Raw genomic sequence first — 17251 nt, forward strand, 5'->3', positions numbered from 1 at the left:
AACGCTTGAAAATTGAAATGTGAGAGCCAATCCAATAATACAGTTGCATCTTATTTCAAAACTACAAAAGTATAAAACTAAACGCAAACGTGATAGTTGAAAACGCAAACGTGAAAGTTGTAAACGCAAACGTGATCCTAAACGCAATGTCGAAGTGAAAGTCGTGATGGCTCCGTCGTATCTGAAATCGTGGTAATTGGTGATGGAGAAAGACGATAACAGTGACAAGGTTAGCAATTTAGCAGGATCTTCATCGATTTCTTTTTGCTTAATTTTGATTCCTCAATCGAAGGATGAAATGTTCGATGATAACTTGATCTGTTAGAGCAAACTCTGATATACTCTGGAAACCACAGGTTTGTCTTTCAGTGAAGGAGAAATATACGTCAGAGCAGCCTGAGGAAATGGTGACAAATCTGAAGGCATCTGTAAGAGAATTGAGTGTGAAAGTGAAAGAACAGGTGCTTTGTTTCTTCTTTCCTCAGCAAATAAAGTCTCTTGCTTCTATCTTATGGTGTTTTTGATCAAACCGTGCAAAGGTTTTTACTTTTGTTGTCATTTGTAACTTAGAATCAGAGAAAATGTGATGCTAAGGATAAGTTGCAGCAGTTGCGAGAAAGAATAAGCAAGGAAGTTGTTGATGTTTCAGTCCAGGAGTTGATACCGCTTCTTAGATCACTCAAGGTAAATAAGTGTTGAGATGAGTAAATTGTGAGTGGCCCTAGGTGATGTAACTTTAATAGTTGTAGGATTTTTCAGGAATTTGTGAAGGAGGAATCTGAAGTCAGGTCTCGTTGTAATGTTAAACGTTCTGCTTTAGAAGATGCAGTTCATGATTTGGAGGAGAGAGCTGGTAAGGGGCTTGATGGTGAGATTCAAGAGGAAGATTTAGATGGTTTGTTGGTTGTATCTTTAGATAATCTCACTTCAGCAAAGAAGGTATACTCTTTCTATGCTATAGACAGCCTCTATGCATCTTCAGCATCATGTAGTTGAGATTCAGGTTTTTTCGTTTGTGTTTCTAAGAAGTTTATTGTTGCATTTCCCTTCATTTTACTGTAGGAGCTTGGAGCAACGCTAAGAGAGATAGTCTCTCTGAAGCGACAGATTGACGATGTGCCATGCCAATCTGAACTCCTCCAGTATGCTCTTCTTCCCCCACTTTCTTACTTCTAAGATAATATGCCTTGGATTTGGCACTTTGTATTTGTGTACTTGTTCGCGTTGAAACTCTTTCATCTCAACAATTTTTTTGATTTAACCCCACCACTCCCACTGGTTTGATGAGCAAGTATCTTTGATTATGTTGTAAAATATATGAATCATCATGTCAGGAGTCAAGTTAATTTGCGTGTAGCTTTGTGGAATCCAGTTTTACTATGGCTAATTTCCCACTTGGTGTATTTATTTCACGCTAAATTCCAATATTTCATTCCGTGCAGATATGAAAGAAGATTCTCAGAGCTGAATGTCTGTATTCAGGTTCGAATAGTCAAATTAATATTTGCCTCGTTGCTTTGCAGGTTTGTTTCTTAGTTGAAAATGAACTTGCTAGCTTGACGAACATTTGTTTGATATCTGACTAAAAACAGGAGAAACTTCAACAAACTAGGAAGCTCTATGCAACATACAATGCTCTTTTAGAAATCAAAGATTTGATGCTTAAGGAGACATCATTATTGAATTCCATAGGTTCACAGGTAAAATACAGGCATTATTATTTTGTTGATTTTCTATAACTAGCATCATCTGCTTTGTACTGTTCTCCACGTTGTACCTTTAGTTGTCATGTACTTATATCGTTGAGAATAGCTTATGTTCATTACTAAGTTGATTTACGTCTCTGCTTTCCCCTTTTAGTATATCTCTTGGTGAGTCAAAGTTTCACCATAATTCCGTTGACTTGATTGTAGTTTCAAGACGTGATTGGTACTCCTGCTGGCCGTGTGAAGCTTATTGATTCAATGGAAGGAGTCATGAAAGGAATCCAACAGGTAATCTGAGTTATATTGAATCAGGTATTTGAGGCACAAAGCATGAACTAACCCATCTTACCTATCTATAGCTGTATGATTTGTCATAACAAAATGTTTAAAGTGCAGAAGATTGGAAAAATACAACTTGGGCTTCAAGAAGAGCAGAGGCTCCGTGATGCTTCAAAAGAAAAGTATATAGCTGCAGCTGCAGAGCAAAGAAAATGCTACACTGTACTAAGAGCATACCAGGTTAGCACAAGATAGGAAATAAGTGTTTATACTGAAAAGCCCGAGAGTCATCTACTTACGTAGTGCTAAATTTCTCAATGGCAGGAGGAATGTACTAAGAATGAGAGGCTGAGAAGTCATATATCTGCCATGAACGAACACCTCTGACTCGAAGAAGGGTTTGAATAAGGTGATATGAAGTGACTCTCCTTTCGAGTTACAGCTAACCAGAGTAGAGCCAGAGTTGATTTAGATATGATTCTCTTGTGATGTGATGTATCCATATGCTCAGCCTTACATGGAAATATACGAAAATCGATAGGCCTAGAAATAGTAGGTTTGGTTGACCAATATGTTTATATATGAGCTATGAGAAAATATTATTCTCTAAATCATTGAGGAGATGAGTTTGAATACAAACCTAGAAAGGTACAGAGCATTGTACAAAGCTATCAAGTCAACAAATAACAACTTAGAAGAAGTTGACCAAAAACAAAAAAAAAACAAAAAAAACAACAACTTAGAAGAACAGCCACACTCATCGTCTCTCATATTCAGACTTTAATCATGTGGCTTCTTTTTCAGGATCTGATCTGTGAACCGGATCTCTGATATCTCGTCCCCTTGAGATGATGCTTCCTTGATGCTCTCTACCTGCAAATCATACATGTACATGGTTTTATGGCTCCTCAAACAGATTCAAGTTGATAAAACCCAGAACAGTTGATAACTCTTTACTGTTGTATCCTCATTTTATTATGTCACAATGCAAAATAAGACCTGATTACTCTACTCCACTCAGTATTTGTAAGAAGCTAACCAAAATTTCTGCTGAAATCTGGTTTTCTTTAAAAAGAAGTCACCTGGTTGTGTAAAGATCCGGTGACAGGCACTGGAGGTAGGTTGATGACTCGGCCTTGCACGAAATTCCGGGGGCATTTGTGGTGTTTCCTTAGAGCTGCCTCCTTCATACATTTGGCCTAGCTTGTATGGACCGTCACTTGTGTTGTTCTTCGACTTCGGTTTATGAGACAAACCCGTAGACCATGAGCCTCCGCTTGATCCTGCCAAGGCCATTATCACATCCGCCTGCAAAAAAATAACATTCATCAGATGAACTTCTCAATTCTCTACCTTTTTAGATATCAAAATGTAGTCAAATAACTTGAATATCAAGTGTATAAGTGTTAGGGAGAATCACCTTGTTTGGGTGAACGTCATCAAAGACATGAGCTTGACCGCCATAGAAGATGGTCATTTGCTTAGTACTCGACGCCAAGTCTTTCCGATTTCCGGTACTGCAAATACAAAGTGTATTGAAATGACTCGAAGAGTATCGAAAGACCAGAGACACAAAACACTAGAAGCTAACTGACTTTGAAGGGGCAAAACTTTCGAGCTTGCTTGAGTTTGGCATTGTAAAAGAACTCAAGATACCGGGACCTTTCATCCCTGTTCGTGAACCTTCATCAGCAGCTGTCTGAGCAATAACTGATGGGCCTACGTTCTCATCTTTGAACCTGCTAGTAGACAGCTGATGAAGCAAATGACTGATCTGTCCTCCTCCGCGTGGAGGCTGGTTTGCCAAAGGATTCACATTCATGGAGAAGCTTCCAGGTCCGTTTCTAAGCAACTAGGTTATGACAATGACATATTACAGAAACTGAGTTCTACGTAGCTGTGACCATGGTGAAGTTGTGTAGGTTCTGTTTTTTTTTTAGTTACCTTGGACCAATGCAGAGTCTCTGGGTGCTCCTGAGTCGTGAAGTGAGAATCAGAGTTACTTCTCTTATTTCCTGAAAACCGATTGCTCATGATTGAGCCAGAAACATCACTTCTTGGTCCAAACAATTGTATCCCATCAAGATGATTCCCACCGCCGCTGTGTCTTTCGACTAAACAATGATAAAATATGGATAAGTAACTTAAAGATTGTTGTGGGAGGGAACTCAAGGAGATAGAGAGAGAAAACGAGAGGCAATAAAGAAGGGCCAATTCATATAAAAAAGGATCACAACCTCAAATGGCTATGACCCACCAAACTCATCAGTCAAATTCACTCTCAATGTCCCAACTAATCCACCAGAGGGCATTATGGTTGGGCAGAGAGAGAGAGAGAGAGAGAGAGAGAGGGAGAGTCCTTAACACTACAAGAGGTCAAGCAACCACATGCCCACACACAATCCATGTTCATGTTTCTTAAATTGTCGAACTAAAAAAGCAATGAGGCAAGAAATGAAACAAGACAATGTACATTCACATTTTGTTCAACCTTATGAACCCAAAGATGTTCCATTTTCAACTTAAGAGATCTAATCATAAATGAATTGACTAAAAAATTTGAAACTAACTCACATGATCTCTTACATTTTCAAATCATGGTGAATCAAAGCTCGATCGTTAATCCAGACTAGGGGGAAAAGAAAGAATCCAACTTTAAATCGAATCTATGTAACAAAAGTTGAACTTTCTATAGATAGAAACCCTAAATGTACAGAGGAATCAGCTCAAAACCTCATCAGCGTAAGCACACTACGTCAACAACAACAAAAACATCAGGAGAGAGAGATAGAGAGACAGAGCAGAACCGAGATCGGAGGTTGAGGAGAGACCGCCGAGTCCACCGGCGGAGGAAGCAGAAGCCGTGGAAGGAGTCATCGCCGCTTTAGCCGCCTTATTATCCGGTGGTAGCCTATGGTCAGCCATGGAAGTGGATGCTAAAGTAGGATTCTTGGAGCCTAAAAAGTCATGGAACAAGAGCTTATCTTGTTCTGTCTGTCGGAGACGAGAATCAATATCAGTGGGTCGCTGGCCATTGTTGTGGTTCACCATCATGAAACCAGTGTGTCAGTGTGGCCACTTCGCCACCACATCCTCCGTTACAGTCTTTCTCTCTGTCTCTGGCAGAGTATTATTTCATGGACACACTCAACGAGAGAGAGAGAGAGAGATATTATCAGTTTTTTGTTTTTTGTTTTTCTGGGTAAGTGTATAATAAAGCTTGTCTTTTTCTTCTTCAAGCTACTTTATTGGGTTTCTCTTACATGATTTTAATTCCCTTTAATATTATAATAATCACATCTTTCAAATAATATATGATTAAAAGTTCAGCCCAAAAGAAAAAAGTACGATTGTAAAATCATGGCATTATAGACTCTTTTTAAATTAAGGTTATCATAGATTCATAATGTTATTGATTTGAGAAAGTGAGTTTGTGTATCTAATCTAACCAACACACTATAATTTGGTGTAGTAGTACAATGTTAACTACTTTACTCATATGTGGTTGTTAGATCGATTAGTTAAATAATTTTTATACACATAATTTTATCATTACGCGCCAAATAATCTGTTTTAAAATTAAAATGCAAAATGTATGCATATAACTTTACCTAAATATATGGTTTTGAGATGAGAGTTGTTGAATTTTGAATGATTATAAGTGTTTGATTTCTTACTCTAATATGAGTAAGAGAGAGAACTCATGAACCAACCACTCATGACGAATTTCTATACTCTTAAATGAAATCGATTTTACAACTACTCATGACGATTTTTCCCACTTTAATCTAGTTTAATTATGGAGTATTTAAGATGTTTATTGAAACCACCAAATTAGTATTAGCTGATTTTTTAATCAACTAGTCTCCGGACTGTGATTAATTGGGTTGATAGAAGTATAATGGTCATTTATATGGGAATTGGGAACACGTGTTGTTTTTCTTGTTCTTACTACACAAACCTTAACTAGATGTTTGTGATATGGAGGCTCAAGTATCTGGGTTAACAATAGAGCTAGGGGTAAACTTTCCAGTAGGCTTATGTTCTTCCCATATGAACATAATTCCTTCAACGACAAGACATAGCACGTGTTCTTCAAACAACAGTAGCAGGTCAACTTTAGCAACATGTTTGCTCCAAGTAGCTACCTGATATATATCCACAAGAATTCCAACTATAAAGAAAGTACTCAATAGATATTAAAAATCGAGGCTCTTCAGGAGTACCATTCATGAATAACATAACAGGGTGAGTTTTTCCAAACGATTCTTGAGAGCATCAGCGGTAGATACAGGCTGAGCTCGGTCTTGTCCAGAAGCTTTCGCATTCTTCTTAACAGTTTCAAGAATCGTTGGCCCTGCAGCCAACCCTAAGCTTGCAGGAGTAATAGAACCAGCAACTTTGCCAACTTTATTAGCTAAACTTGATGGATCTGCCCCTTCAAGTGTATCCACAGTTTTGCCATCCTTCAATAAGAAAAGGATTCAGTGCAGTGACAAAGATTCAAGCTTTGTCAATAAGCCAAAAAATTGCAACCAAACAAAGAATCAATATGCCTAAAGTTTACCTTGAAGAAGACGAAATACGGCACAAGAGCAACAGAATAAGCCTCAGATATCTCAGGATGTTCCTCAGCTTCTACCTAAGAAGATAAATAAAACCAATCAAAGTCAAAAACCAATTGAAAGAGATAAAATTCGAACAGAGACGACGAACCCTAAAGAAGTGAGCACGAGGGAAATCAGTAGCGAGATGAGAGAAAACTTGATCCATCTGCTTCGAAGCGTCACACCAAGAAGCCCAGAAGTGAAGCACGAGTGGTGCTCCGCTGTGGCGCAAGTTATCAAGCTCCTCCTTTGAAACGATATCCTTCACAGTACCACTCATCTTCGAAGAGGAAGGAGATGTCGCGTCTCTCTCGGAAGGATCTCCAACACTTTTTCTTTTCTTTTTGTGATTACCAATCTATTATCGAGCAGAATTCTTCTGTTGCTGGAGAAGGAAAAGAGATTTATGTAACTAAGAAAAAAAAATGGTCGGAGAGGGAGATTTGATTTTGTGTCTGTATCGTACGTGTCACAAACTCTCAAAAGTTTGATAACTGTCAAATATACCACATGACAAGTAAACTATCTTTTACTGGGTTATATAGTTGAAAATAATCCGCTAAACGATGATAGTGAATTTTGTTGTTTAAGTGACAGTAAGATGGCGAACAAAGTATACTATATGATATGATTGTTTGCACAATTGGTAATCTCACTGTTCTGCTTTCTTGTTTCCCACTTACTTTTCTTGCTTATCTCACATGAAACAGAAACAATGCATACTAGATGCTTCCCTCAGACATAAATCATCAGAAAGTTAAGAATAATTTTTTAGTTACATAAATATTTGTCTTTAAAATTGCTCAATCCATCCATCTTCTCAAAATATATACAGGGAAATTATAGGAGATGGAATTAGCGCATTGTTTTCCAAGTGAAATATTCCAAGACTCAAATAAGTTAAATGGGCTTGAAAAAATTAGCACTAAAAGGCCCACTTAACGTCTTTTCAATTTATAATTTAAAGATAAGTCGAAGATATAAATTGAAAATAAGTTAAATGGGCTTGTTAATGGGTTAACAACAGAGACAAAAAGCCTTATAACATGTAGAAGATGAAGTCCACATAATTAAATTCGTGGTTTAGCTTTAGTTTCTGGAATCTTCGTACCAAAGTCGCCGGAGATCGGAAGCTAACACGGGAAGATTTAGCCGGAAGAAATGGCTTCGTTAGGTTTCAACCTCGGCTTCACCTTCTCCAATGCACAAATTCAGCAGCATCGAAAAGTTTCCGGAGGTGGAAGAGCTCGCGTAATCTCCTGTAACAGCTCTTCTTCTTCTTCTTCTCAAGCATCATCTCCTCAGGGGATTTCTGCAGTGACGCCTCTTGAGATAGAGCTCGAGTTCTTCGGTGTAACTCTCGGCGCGATTTTCTCGTCGATTATTGATACAATTCGTTTCAAAACTCAGAAGAGACTTTTCGTTTTTTTCTTTGCAGCCGAAGCCGGGTAGCGACGGGTCATATCCGGTAGATAAAGCAAAGGCTGTGAGTGGAGATAAGCTTCTCAGAAGCATTATGCAGGATAACAAAATTGAACTCTACGCTGCTTACGTGAGTTATGTTGATTTCTCTCTCTTTAATTACGAAATTTAACTTCAGATTTTCTCAATCTTAATACATTGATTGATTTGATGTTTGAACTAGTTTCTGGAATAATTTAGTAGACAATGAAAATATTTAGTTCTAGATTTTGATGTGAGGAGATGGTTTGTTGAAGGCTTATGTAAACTTTGGATTTTGGTCAATTTGTGATGATTAGGGGAAAGTGATGAACTGTGGTGGTGGAGGAAGCTGTGGAACTTGCATTGTGGAGGCAAGTGACTTCATACAATGTTAATTAGATTCTGATTATGAATTTATGAGCTATGATTGTTCTAGCATTCATGGATATCAATGGAGGAAAATAGATTTGTGTTTGGTCTTCTTATGATGACCAGTAACTCAAAGCAAAAAAATACACATTTGGTCTTCTTGTGTGCAGATACTCGATGGCAGAGATCTTCTGAATGAGAGAACAGATACAGAAAACCGGTACCTGAAAAAGGCTAGTTATTTGATCACTCCTCTCTATATTATTGTTAGATTCACAAGTTTCTCATTGCTAGTGTTTGGAATGGGTATGTGCACTAACAAGATGAATGAAATGTTGAGCATTGTTTCTGGTTAAATGTGAATATATGTTTTGTTGTCTGATATGGTTACTAAGTAACTTTTCTTAGATATGCAAATTTTGGATAAAATAAGAGCCTTGGCTGTTTAAATCTTAAGGGTTTTGTTACTATTGTGCAGAAGCCGGAATCTTGGAGACTCGCATGTCAAACAATAGTAGGGAACAAAGAAAACTCAGGAAAGGTACCTACTTTCATACACCAATTTATGCATATGCAAATTGCAAACGCTAATGTGCCCATTATTTGGGATCATAAGAGTTTATTTTTCCTTTTTATGATCTTTCTCATTGAGAAAAGTCGGCTTTGGATATAGGTTGTCGTGCAGCGGATTCCACAGTGGAAGAAGTGAATTAATGTAAAGGTTATTTGTCTCAGATTTATGTGTATATAACACATCTCTGTATGAATGTTGTCTCGTATTAATGGAAGATTCGTTTGTCTAGACGTATTTTTCTTTAGTTCTTGGATATGTGGTGCCATGATAGTGAAATTTAAGAGAGAAACTATCAACTAGCTCGCATGATTGAAATGTTTAAAATTTGCTTAAAGATACGGTAGGAGTGAAGCTGGTCAGAAGATTCGGTAGGAAGTGTTTTTATGATGATCTGAAAATCAGTAGCATGTTTTACCTTTTTGAGCTGAAAATGGCATTTGTTTCTTAAGCTTTGAAAACGTGTTTCTAAAAAATAAGAACTTGGTTTAGTATTCGAACCGTTTCTTTGACAACTTTCAGATCACTTTATTTATCGAATGTCACCGAAGAGACAACTTTCAGAACATCTAATTAGATTACGCGCCGCCCCGTAAAACAGGGGTAAAGTCAAAAAGCAATATCTTCTCATTTTTACTTTTTACTTTTTTCTTGTTGAGGGAAAATATAAAGAGGAAGGAGCCAAAGAAAGCATCACTATCTGAATTTTTCTTTGTACATTTATTTATATATAATACTAGTTTTTGTGTGATTGCTGTTTGGCTCCGAATTTTATATCCATAATTTTTTTTTTTTAATCTCCCCTTGGTTGATCGGTGAACACAAAAAAAAAAATCTAAAATAATCGCAAAATACATTTGAAGAAGCTACACGATCAACAACAGCAAAGGATTTCGATTGTTGAAAAAGTTGACTCTTCTTAATTTGATTCGTTGTCTTGGTTTCTGGGTTTTCTTCTTCTTCTTCTGCGGCGCTCTCCAATTTTACACCTTGCGACCAGCGAGAAAAGAAACAAATTTCACCCCCATTGAAGAAGGTTTGTTTCCCCTAATTGCTTGATTTTATTCTGAGATTAATCCCAGGCGCCAATTATATGCTTCTGTTCTTCTGATAAATCTTTGCCCTTTTACGATTTTTCTTTGATTTTACCCTAGTTTTATGGTATAATCTGGGTGAGTTTCTTTCCTTTAATTCATGTATGATTAAGCTTGGATTGGTCGATTCTGATGAGTCAAAATCTTGAAACAGACATAAATTGATGATTTTTCGTGGTTGTTTTAGGTCATTTGAGGGTTTAAGCTTTCTTTGTGGATTTGCAGGACCTTTGGTTAAGCTCCATGGTGTGGTATGCGCAAAGTGGACAATACCTAGATGGGTGTTTCTCTTCTGAAACAACAACATCGTATTACAAATCAAGCTGATACTTTTTCTAGATTCATGGAAAGATCACCAGAGAATAATCTAAGCAGAAATGAGCACATCATCATTGACATTCCAAGAAATGCCGCCATTGCATCATCATCATCTTCTCATGATAGAATCTCAAATGTTTTGGAACCTTTACAACATGAGGAAGAGAGACCTTCTACTGTTTCTCCCATGGCTGCTCCTCAGCCAGCTACAGCTACAGCTTCTTCTTCTTCTTCTATGCGATCAAATCCTAGAAGTGTCCGTCGTAGAAGAAGTCCTTTGAATTCTGGCTTATGGATTTCTATTGAACTATTCCTCACTGTTGGTCAGATCATTGCAGCTATTGTCGTTTTGTCTTTGTCAAAACATGAGCATCCTCGTGCTCCTTTGTTCACTTGGATTGTTGGTTATGCGTGTGGATGCGTTGCTACACTCCCGCTTTTGTACTGGAGATATTATCATTCGAATCAGGCTTCTGAACAGGATTCTGGTCAGCACCGTCCTAATCTTAATGTTGCAGCAGGACCATTCGCCTTCTCGATATCCAGGACATCCGAAGCAGATGGTCGACAGACCAATACCACCTCTTCTCGTGGTAGTAGATATCCTGGGTTTATAAGTGCTGCCAGGTAAACACACATGTTCTTAGATGATCTGTTTCAACTGAAAGTTTGGATTTTGAATTACGTTTTCTCTCAAAGCTTTTCTTATTTTTGAGAATTGAGAGTTTAGATGTCTCTTTTGTTCTAAACTTTTTCTTTGTGTTGAAAATATCTGCAATCTAATTGAGTCAGTATGATTTTGGTCGTTGATTTTGGCTTCCAGACTTAAAGTTATCGTGGAATACTTCAAAATGGCTCTGGATTGCTTCTTTGCGGTGTGGTTTGTGGTAGGTAATGTATGGATATTTGGAGGGCATTCATCTGCTGCCGAGGCTCCTAACTTGTACAGGTGATATTCTTTTAGATATACAGCAATTAGACTCAAACATCAGACTGCATTTTCCAAGACTGACCCATATTTTTGTTCTCTTGTATGTTCTAGGTTATGTTTAGTGTTTCTTACCTTTAGCTGTATTGGCTACGCGATGCCCTTCATCCTCTGTACAACAATATGTTGCTGCTTGCCTTGCATAATCTCAATTCTCGGATATAGAGAAGATTTAACGCAACCTCGAGGTGCCACACCTGAGTCGATTAATGCGTTGCCGACTCATAAATTTAAGTTGAAGAAAAGCAGAAGTAATGGCGATGACAATGGTTCAAGTACTAGCGAAGGTGGAGTTGTGGCGGCTGGAACAGATAACGAACGAGCTATTTCAGGAGAGGACGCAGTGAGTTTCCTTACACTTTGAATTTACACATAAACACACAGATACAATCAAGTTGCTGAATATAAAAATATTTGCAGGTCTGTTGCATTTGCTTAGCGAAATATGCGAATAACGAGGAGTTAAGAGAGCTTCCATGCTCACATTTCTTCCACAAAGAGTGCGTTGACAAATGGCTGAAGATCAATGCCTCTTGCCCTCTATGCAAGAGCGAAGTTGGGGAGAAGAACTCTGATTTGACTAGCCAAGGGATCTTAACCTCGCTCTCTTCTGGGGAAAACGATAACCATCAACAACAGCAACAACAACAACGGAGTGAACTTAGAGTTGAGAATGGTTTGGCCAATAATGTTATCTAGATCTTCGAGATTTGCTCTATGTCCGAGAAAACGGCAAATTAGCCGTTTGGCGATGTTCCTACACAAAATGGGGTTTGCTTCTCATTGCTAAGAAGGTGAAGAAAGACACGGCGAAGATCCTGTTCTGTAAATGCTTTTTGCCGTTGTGAATTGGAACCTCTTGAGTGTAGAAGAGTTCGAGAATCGGTGATTGAGTTTGAGCGTGTTCCAAATACTTGTTTTTATTTATTCTCTGAATTTGTCACGAGTACCACCTCTATACGAGAGCCAGGGATCTTTCGAGACCTTGTGCAGCTAAAGTGCCTCATTCATGGTCTCTCTGCGAAAAATTAGAATAAACCAAATAAAATATTTATACCTTTATACTGGACCACAAAACTTTTAATGGCTTCAACGATTTTGTTATCTTAGTTTTTGAATTACTAGACACTGACTCGTTGGCTCGGTAAAATTAGTGTGAGAACCGGTAACTTACAAGAAGCATAAAGATCATAATAGTTTTGCCTTTAGTAGAGAGAGCTCACACAGTCGAATAGAGAACTTTTTCTTAACATTAATCTCGGATGCATATGTTTTGAAATGGTTTGAAAATAAAAGTGATTCAGTTCCTGAAACATTTAAAAGCGGTATAGTGCCATACTAAAAAAATTAACCGCAGAAACCGATCCAGAGACCGAAAAGACACGTCCTTCTAGGCGGTGTTTTCTGCAGATGGGTTTTCATGAACAAACGTGCCAACTGATTTGAACCATCGCAGTAGGTTACGGTGATCCTTTACATAGAGCCATGCCTGAAGAAAGGGGAAGAGACTCTCGTTCACACCTCGTTCCTCTAGGAATCCATGGAATACATCTCTCATCTTCTCATCGAGCTCTCTGTCAAAACAAATAGAAACACTTACTTGCCAATCGAGTGAATTTTCTATCAATTGTAAGTTACGCATTATCTTTAGAACAGAGAAAACAGAATGCTGAATAGGATGCACAAACTCTCTTCTTTAAAACTGAGAAATGCAATGAGAGAAGAATGTAAGGAACATGACAAGAGACAAATCCTTGATTCAAAGGCTTCATAATAGAAACAAACCGATTGTGTGTCAATAGTGAGACTGCACTACAAATATGTCACATGAGGAAGAGCAGTAACTGAAACTGAAAAATCGAAATGTCTAGAACACATCTACCACCATTCTATTCTACATTCACATTCCTCAATAACTGGTACAAAAGAGATAAGCTGTTTCTTAAAATCATCCTTGAGAGAGTCAGAGATTATTTAAGAATGACGATATACTTAGTTGGCCTATTCTTAGTTTGAGAGCTCTGAGTGTAGCAAGACGAGACAGCTCAAAACAGAAATGAATCACCTATAAGGTCTCAACCATCAACTGAATAACTAGAAAGGCAAGCATATATTGAGTAAGTCTCTAAACTCACTAAAAAGAAGTTAAAAAGAGAGAAACTCACTCAAAAGAAGGGCCTGTGTATTGAGTAGGATCATCAGACATCTCCAAAGCCTCAAGTTTTGGCCTCATGGAAACAGAATGAATACCCAATGCATCAGGGTAAAGGCCACAAAGGAAATGCAAAGAATCAGGCTGATTTGGCTTTGATACAGCAACATGAAGGAACAACTGGTTGATCCCACCATCGTCTTCTTCATCACCTCCGTGAGCCAAGCGCATAACGAAAAGATTGATCTCTTCATTTCCAACAGATTTCTTCAGAACAGCACCAGTACTTCCTTCAAGCGACCCTTTCACAATCTCAAATGGTGACGGAGGACTCACTTTCTGCAAAATCAATCAAAAATCTGTAAATCCCACCATAAACCCTAAGTGGAGGAAGCAGCAGCTAAGCTAGGGTTTAAGTAACAGTACTGAAATTTCAGTTGTACCTAAGACGAGACATAGAGAGAAAACACAGAAAGAGAGAGAGAAGAGGAGGAACGAACCGGAGGAGGAGTCATCTTAGAAACCTCTAAGTAATGTTCCTTGAGGGAACGCAGAAGCATCGAATCCACTGCAGCTGAAACGTTGGCGCTCTTTCCACTTCCACCGGCTTTACTAGATAGCGCTCGCTGTAATTGATGCCGGACGGCGACATTTCCGATCACTCTTCTCCACATTTCTACTTCTCCGTCGTCGAGAGTAGCAAGCAACACGACGAATTGTCTTAAGAGAGTAAAATAAATACTGTACCAACTTTTCTTTTTCGTCGAATAAACCGCAAGAGAAATATACCTATTTAGGTTTGTCAAAAATATGATCTAATTCGTTTGATAAACATATAATTAAAATAATCAATTGATTTTGTCGATTCAGACTCATAGATTAACTTTATTAAGCGCTGGCTTAGCCACAACTAATAATATGTAAGATCAAGAAGTAGAAATTGTTGTGGGAGATAAAACAAATCCAAGTATAACCATGATGAGCAAAGAATGTATGTAAAAGGAAAAATTCAAACAGAGTTTCTTCTTGTCATGTTCCATTGTGATAGGATTAAAAGATCCAAAGTTATCATAACTCTAAAACACGACCCAACCACATTCCCCATCAAAAGATTTGTTCAAGGCAAGTAAGTCTCATATGAACAAAACCTATGTTCATATCACAACGGTGGGTGGATTGATTTCTTCACCTCACAGGTTGCTGATTGTAGTTTTTCTTTTCTTTTTTCTTCGCTGCGGCCAACTTTGCCTTCCTCGCAGCTGCTTCCTTTGCAGCAGCTGTTGAAGCACCATCAACCTCCTTGCTTGATTTCTTCTTCTTCATTGATGCAATCTTCTTTAGCCGTTCTTTGACGTCGATGGAAGAAGAAGACTCCTCCTGCTCAGCGGACTCACTTGCAGCATCCGAGTTGCTCTTCACTTCACTCTGGGATTCTTTTAGCTCCTTCTGTTTGTCCTTCTTTTTCTTCTTCTTTGAGGCCTTTGATTCTCCGGTTGTGTTCTCCTTCTTCTCTCCCTCATCATTCACTTCTTTCTTCTCCCCCTTATCTGTTCATATTTGCAGAAGAAACGTCTATCAGTATTAGCCATAACATGGTTTTCTCAGCCAGTGATACCTCAGCGTAGAAAGGTATCCACAGATAAATATCACCAACGAGTGAATAGAGTAGAGTAGAATTGTTACCAACGAGTGAATATAGTAAAGTGAAATTGTGCTATACCTTGAGAGTCTTGTTGACCATTCTCATCTTTGGTTGCAACTCCAAAATCTGCTAGCAAAGCCTCAAGCTCAGCAAGTTCCTTCTTTTTCCTCTCTTTCTTGGAAAGTTGCCTCTCTGCCTCCTTAGGAGGAGCACGAACTTCAGGAGCCTTTTTCACCTCAGGCTCTGCTTCTGGATGAACTTGTGTCTCTGTTCCCTGCTCGTGATCTTCCTCCACATCATCATCATCTCCATCATCAAGAGTGTCTTCTTCGCTTTCAATTTCCTGCGACATTGAAATCAAATGCATCTCTATGAGAAACAAATGAACAGATAGGCACACAACCACGGTTTAGAGAAACCATTGCACAACAAACTTACATTGCCTAGAAAAATTTCGATAACAATGCAATTAGATATATGAACCTTCAGGAGACAAAGCAGCTTACTTCACAATAACATTAATTTCCCTTTCAGAATTCAGACAACACAAGCCTAAGCCTAAGCGAGATAACAACAGTAGAAAAAAAGGCCAACTCATTCAATTCGTGGAAGCATTTGAAATCTAAAGAGGCTTATTGCAAGAGACATATTAAACCAGTGTTACAATTTTCAACATGTGAAATGCATAAAGCTATGATGATGAACCCAAAATCAACATATATATGAAAGATTTGGACTTGTGACCTCAGCGGGAACGTCTTTAGCATCTGAATGGGAGGCTTCAGAAGTGCTCCACAGGGACTGAGGTGGAGCAGTGGTAGCGTAATAATCATCATCTTCATCATCGCTATCGATATCAGCCCAAGCCTTTGCTTTGAGAGGCGTAGGTGCCCAGAAAACCTGTGGCTCAGGCTCCTTCTGTGAATCTTCTCTCTTAGAGGAAGCTTTGCTCTTACCAGCCTTATCAGACTTCTTCTTCTTCCTCGAAGTATCCAAAGCAGCAAACAAGTTGGTGTTCTGAATCGGCATCGATCCCTCATCTCTCCTGTTTCCACCACCAACCATCTTTTTTCTTTCCTCGATCACCACACAATAAGTCACAGAGTGTTTTCTGATAAAAACCCAGAAACGAAGTTTCACAATTTCAGCTGGAAGATGAATCTCGAGTAAGTTAAGGTAATGAAGGATGGGAAAGGAAAAGCTGATGAATTGTCGCTATTTTCTTAGGAAAGGATTGATCTTTAAAGCAAATCCCTTGAAACTCTGATGGACGGCGATTGAAGAAAGCGATGGATGCTATAATAACTACTAGGGTTCCAGACCCAGAAACGACAAAATGTATACTGGTGATTAATACAAGCGTATAATATAGGAAACTGAAATTGAGAGACAAAGGAGAAACAAGAGAATGTTGGAAGCTTCGGGAAGCGATTCCTATAGAATGCGAGAGAGAGATGATTAGGGTTTTCTTAAGGGATGTGGTGTGTAGCAATCGTAGCGATTAGAGCTACTGGGCTACACGACAAGGGAAGGGGATCTGTCTCTATTTGGGATGTTATCTCCTCTCTTATGGATCATCAAACCGAACATTTGATTACAAAATTGAACCGAACATTTGATTACAAAATTGAACCGAACATTGGATTAGACTGTCTAATTAAACCTTAATTTGGTTTATGAACTCAATATTAGTTTTTCCAATTAAGCCAATTTTATTTTATTTTTCTGTATTAAAAAAGCAAATTTTGGGTTCCAATATACAATCCACCCGCCAAAATATTTTGTCAATTTTTAACGTATTTTTGAATCGAAAAAGGAATTTCTGAACTTTTATTGTTTTTCTTCTTGTGTTTATACATTGCTCTAAATCTTATGATACGTTAATAATGACCTTAATTCATATTTATAAGGAAACCAAATCTATTTTTTAAATATTCTTAAAGCTTAGTTTACACTATATAATTAATCAAAAATTGATTCCAATCAATCTCTCTACTACTAATTCTTTTTGCTATATGTCTATATTTAATAAAAATATATATTTAAACACATAATAAGGTAGTAATACACTAATACTTAAAT

The 17251-nt window shown here is 38.1% G+C and overlaps 7 protein-coding genes across 16 annotated transcripts; 3 read left to right on the forward strand and 4 right to left on the reverse strand.

Annotated features, from left to right (window-relative positions):
• Positions 1–72: 72 nt before the first annotated feature.
• AT4G32560 (paramyosin-like protein) lies at positions 73–2996 on the forward strand (the record flags this gene model as incomplete). 4 transcript variants are annotated; one of them, NM_202933.3, is made up of 11 exons in its annotated part: positions 98–229; positions 357–461; positions 571–684; positions 760–939; positions 1063–1142; positions 1443–1482; positions 1593–1700; positions 1914–1994; positions 2103–2225; positions 2310–2394; positions 2790–2996. In NM_202933.3, exons 1-10 carry the CDS (start codon positions 203–205, stop codon positions 2370–2372), a joined length of 921 nt encoding a protein of 306 aa, NP_974662.1. In that variant the 5' UTR covers positions 98–202. The 4 variants fall into 4 exon arrangements, with proteins under 4 accessions (NP_001031771.1, NP_974662.1, NP_567897.1 ...); NM_001036694.2 differs by lacking the exon at positions 2790–2996 and having other exon boundaries at positions 73–229; positions 577–684; positions 2310–2593; NM_119408.2 differs by lacking the exon at positions 2790–2996 and having other exon boundaries at positions 185–229; positions 2310–2616.
• Positions 2569–5204, reverse strand: TIFY8 (TIFY domain protein 8; the record flags this gene model as incomplete). 2 transcript variants are annotated; one of them, NM_119409.4, is made up of 6 exons in its annotated part: positions 4793–5204; positions 3930–4099; positions 3581–3837; positions 3406–3502; positions 3068–3293; positions 2569–2858 (listed from the first exon to the last, which is right to left on the reverse strand). In NM_119409.4, the coding sequence occupies exons 1-6, from the start codon at positions 5037–5039 to the stop codon at positions 2770–2772; spliced, it is 1086 nt and encodes a 361-aa protein (NP_567898.1). In that variant the 5' UTR covers positions 5040–5204. The 2 variants fall into 2 exon arrangements, with proteins under 2 accessions (NP_567898.1, NP_001328277.1); NM_001342158.1 differs by lacking the exon at positions 2569–2858 and having other exon boundaries at positions 3003–3293; positions 4793–5195.
• A 769-nt stretch (positions 5205–5973) lies between these two features.
• On the reverse strand, positions 5974–6872 carry AT4G32580 (Thioredoxin superfamily protein; the record flags this gene model as incomplete). The annotated part of the gene is made up of 3 exons (NM_119410.3): positions 5974–6451; positions 6553–6627; positions 6702–6872. 3 exons carry the CDS (start codon positions 6870–6872, stop codon positions 6215–6217), a joined length of 483 nt encoding a protein of 160 aa, NP_194984.1. The 3' UTR covers positions 5974–6214.
• A 753-nt stretch (positions 6873–7625) lies between these two features.
• AT4G32590 (2Fe-2S ferredoxin-like superfamily protein) lies at positions 7626–9283 on the forward strand. Of its 5 annotated transcripts, none has more exons than NM_119411.4 (6): positions 7632–7945; positions 8031–8144; positions 8353–8406; positions 8575–8637; positions 8883–8945; positions 9078–9283. In NM_119411.4, the coding sequence occupies exons 1-6, from the start codon at positions 7754–7756 to the stop codon at positions 9111–9113; spliced, it is 522 nt and encodes a 173-aa protein (NP_567899.1). In that variant the 5' UTR covers positions 7632–7753; the 3' UTR covers positions 9114–9283. The 5 variants fall into 5 exon arrangements, with proteins under 5 accessions (NP_001329817.1, NP_567899.1, NP_001031772.1 ...); NM_001036695.2 differs by having other exon boundaries at positions 7661–7945; positions 8575–8641; positions 9078–9206; NM_202935.2 differs by having other exon boundaries at positions 7661–7945; positions 9062–9206.
• A 398-nt stretch (positions 9284–9681) lies between these two features.
• AT4G32600 (C3H4 type zinc finger protein) lies at positions 9682–12478 on the forward strand. 2 transcript variants are annotated; one of them, NM_119412.6, is made up of 5 exons: positions 9682–10011; positions 10295–11014; positions 11211–11336; positions 11430–11718; positions 11796–12478. In NM_119412.6, exons 2-5 carry the CDS (start codon positions 10347–10349, stop codon positions 12072–12074), a joined length of 1362 nt encoding a protein of 453 aa, NP_194986.2. In that variant the 5' UTR covers positions 9682–10011; positions 10295–10346; the 3' UTR covers positions 12075–12478. The 2 variants fall into 2 exon arrangements, with proteins under 2 accessions (NP_194986.2, NP_001329839.1); NM_001342161.1 differs by having other exon boundaries at positions 9694–10147; positions 10257–11014; positions 11796–12446.
• A 59-nt stretch (positions 12479–12537) lies between these two features.
• On the reverse strand, positions 12538–14314 carry AT4G32605 (Mitochondrial glycoprotein family protein). The gene is made up of 3 exons (NM_001085012.3): positions 14028–14314; positions 13541–13866; positions 12538–12949 (listed from the first exon to the last, which is right to left on the reverse strand). The coding sequence occupies exons 1-3, from the start codon at positions 14199–14201 to the stop codon at positions 12766–12768; spliced, it is 684 nt and encodes a 227-aa protein (NP_001078481.1). The 5' UTR covers positions 14202–14314; the 3' UTR covers positions 12538–12765.
• Positions 14315–14420: 106 nt separating this feature from the next.
• On the reverse strand, positions 14421–16770 carry AT4G32610 (copper ion binding protein). The gene is made up of 3 exons (NM_119413.4): positions 15914–16770; positions 15248–15512; positions 14421–15074 (listed from the first exon to the last, which is right to left on the reverse strand). The coding sequence occupies exons 1-3, from the start codon at positions 16232–16234 to the stop codon at positions 14713–14715; spliced, it is 948 nt and encodes a 315-aa protein (NP_194987.2). The 5' UTR covers positions 16235–16770; the 3' UTR covers positions 14421–14712.
• Between the last annotated feature and the right edge of the window lie 481 nt (positions 16771–17251).

Source organism: Arabidopsis thaliana, chromosome 4 (assembly GCF_000001735.4).
Source record: "Arabidopsis thaliana chromosome 4, partial sequence".
In the NCBI taxonomy this organism is placed as follows: domain Eukaryota; kingdom Viridiplantae; phylum Streptophyta; class Magnoliopsida; order Brassicales; family Brassicaceae; genus Arabidopsis; species Arabidopsis thaliana.